This window comes from Arachis ipaensis, chromosome B04 (assembly GCF_000816755.2).
Source record: "Arachis ipaensis cultivar K30076 chromosome B04, Araip1.1, whole genome shotgun sequence".
In the NCBI taxonomy this organism is placed as follows: domain Eukaryota; kingdom Viridiplantae; phylum Streptophyta; class Magnoliopsida; order Fabales; family Fabaceae; genus Arachis; species Arachis ipaensis.
The window spans coordinates 130,045,973-130,048,132 of NC_029788.2; the positions used below are offsets into that span (position 1 = coordinate 130,045,973).

General features: G+C 28.0%; 1 protein-coding gene and 1 non-coding gene across 2 annotated transcripts in view; one reads left to right on the top strand and one right to left on the bottom strand.

The window, feature by feature from the left end:
• The window catches only part of LOC107635503 (light-harvesting complex-like protein OHP1, chloroplastic), a gene marked incomplete in the record, with an annotated part of 2,181 nt that extends 1,880 nt beyond the window's left edge, over positions 1-301 (bottom strand). The window contains 1 exon segment of the mRNA XM_016338990.2: positions 11-301. Coding sequence (XP_016194476.1) covers positions 11-183 — 173 coding nt within the window.
• On the top strand, positions 767-847 carry TRNAL-CAG. Its single transcript has one exon. It is a non-coding gene; the product is annotated as a tRNA-Leu (tRNA).

Sequence of the window (2,160 nt, forward strand, 5' to 3'; positions counted from 1 at the left end):
AGAAGCGCTTACACCAGCAGGGGGCTTGGCTGCTGTGACAGTGAAGGAAACTCTCTTCTTTTGTAACCTCTTATTATAACCATTTGGAAGGAACAACAGTTGCTTGTTTGGTGATTTAATTGAAAGGGTTGTTCCCGCGATCAGTGATGACGGCAATATGGTTGATGAAGAAGCCATGACCATGATTATGGTTGAAATCCACCACTATTTCCTTCACCCTTGGGCTTATCTACTCTTTCTCTCTGCTTTTCAACTTCCATTTATTTTTGTGTGGTTCAGATTAGAACACGCTGGGGGTCTCGGAGTGGGTCGTATTAATAAAAATAATAATAATAATCCTTTTTTTTGTTAATTAATAATAATCTATTTAATATACAATACTATGGAAGCGGTTCCTATATGCCACTCTTTTTTTTTTGTTTTTTTGGTCAGGCTATATGCCACTCTATCTGAGAGGAATTTGGTCACATTTGCACCATTTTAAGAATGAGCCCAAATACGATTAAATTCAGCATATGAAAAAATCCAGGCATTTGAGTTGGGCTTTTGGCCCGTTCCAATACCAAATAGAATAAAGAATAATTTTGTAACGGATCAAAAAGAGGAATAATTTTGTAACAGAGCTATGATGACCCTATGACACAACACAGGAATATTTTTTGTATAACTACGTGTCATAGCTTTCACTGAATTTTGAAGGCAAAAAATTATGCATTTTAATAATAATATTATAAATAAAATAAAGTGAAAACGCACTATCAATAAGGTCAAGATGGCCGAGTTGGTCTAAGGCGCCAGTTTCAGGTACTGGTCCGAAAGGGCATGGGTTCGAATCCCATTCTTGACATTCAAATTTTTCAATTCATATTTTGCTTTTGTATCTAACTATCTATGAATCTATCCATAAGACCATAACTACGGCAATTTGCACCTCCATATGATGTATCTACCCATAACTATGGCAATGTGCTTCTATGATATTATCATTTATCAGTTTAGTTCTTATGTTTTTATTTTAAAATACGTTTAACTAAAAGATTTCAATTCTAAGGTGCTTAATTAAATCTAATTCAAAGATATAAATTCTGGGATCCGGTTCTCTAATCTACTAATTAGCTAGCTTACTTTAAATTCCTCCTTTTTCTTGATTTCCCATTTTAAATTATATGTTAGAACTGACTAAAATAGTTTGCTAAAGTTTTCTCCTTCTATCAGAAAAGTAATTACTTCACAAACTTTCCCCATCATGTATGTAAGAACTGAAAGATTAATAACAACATTAAATTACTAATCAATTATTATAATTAATTGGATAAAATTCAATTAGAAATTATACAACTGTTTTATTATACTTAGAATATTCTTTAGCATATATTGATTATTGATATTGATTGTTACCGTAGCTAGCTAGTAGCTACAGGCACCTTGAAAAACTAGCACCTAATAAAATTTTCAATCACTTAAAAGTTAAAACAATAATGTATATAGCTTTTTAATTGTTTGCCTTATATTATTAATTTATTATTAAGCGAAATCCTATTTTAGTCATAGAAAGATATAAGCTTAGAATATTAATCATTTCAGAACTATTTTGTTAATAAATCCTTCTTAAATTCAAAAAAAGTCTACTCAAAAGAAGTTAAACGGTTAACAGGGATAAATTTTGTGACTATATATTAATTAATTAAATGTAAAAATAAAAAATATGAATATATTTTAGTGGGGCAAAAATCCAATTAAAACGAATAAGTCTTTATAAATTTCATTAGCATTTAAACATTTTAAATTAAGTATTTAGAATAATTTAATAATCCAAAGCAACTTGTGTATTTGACTATTTATATTCATTTAAATTCCTCTAAAATGAAAAATATTAGTAAAATGAGAAAAAAACGGTGTAATTACCTTAATTTTTAAATTAAAATTGTGGACTTTACATACAATAGAAGTTATAAATTTAATAATAATTAACCTAATTTCATTCCTTTACAAATCATATTGACATGTCTATTGATTCATTAATATGTAAAAGTAATAAAAAGAAGTTTGTTGAGATAACAAGCAACTTATAATTTAACTAAGAAGTTTTGAATTCAAATTTTAGAAATAATAAAAACAATTATTTTTTATGAATTATATATAATGAAAGATATATTAAGA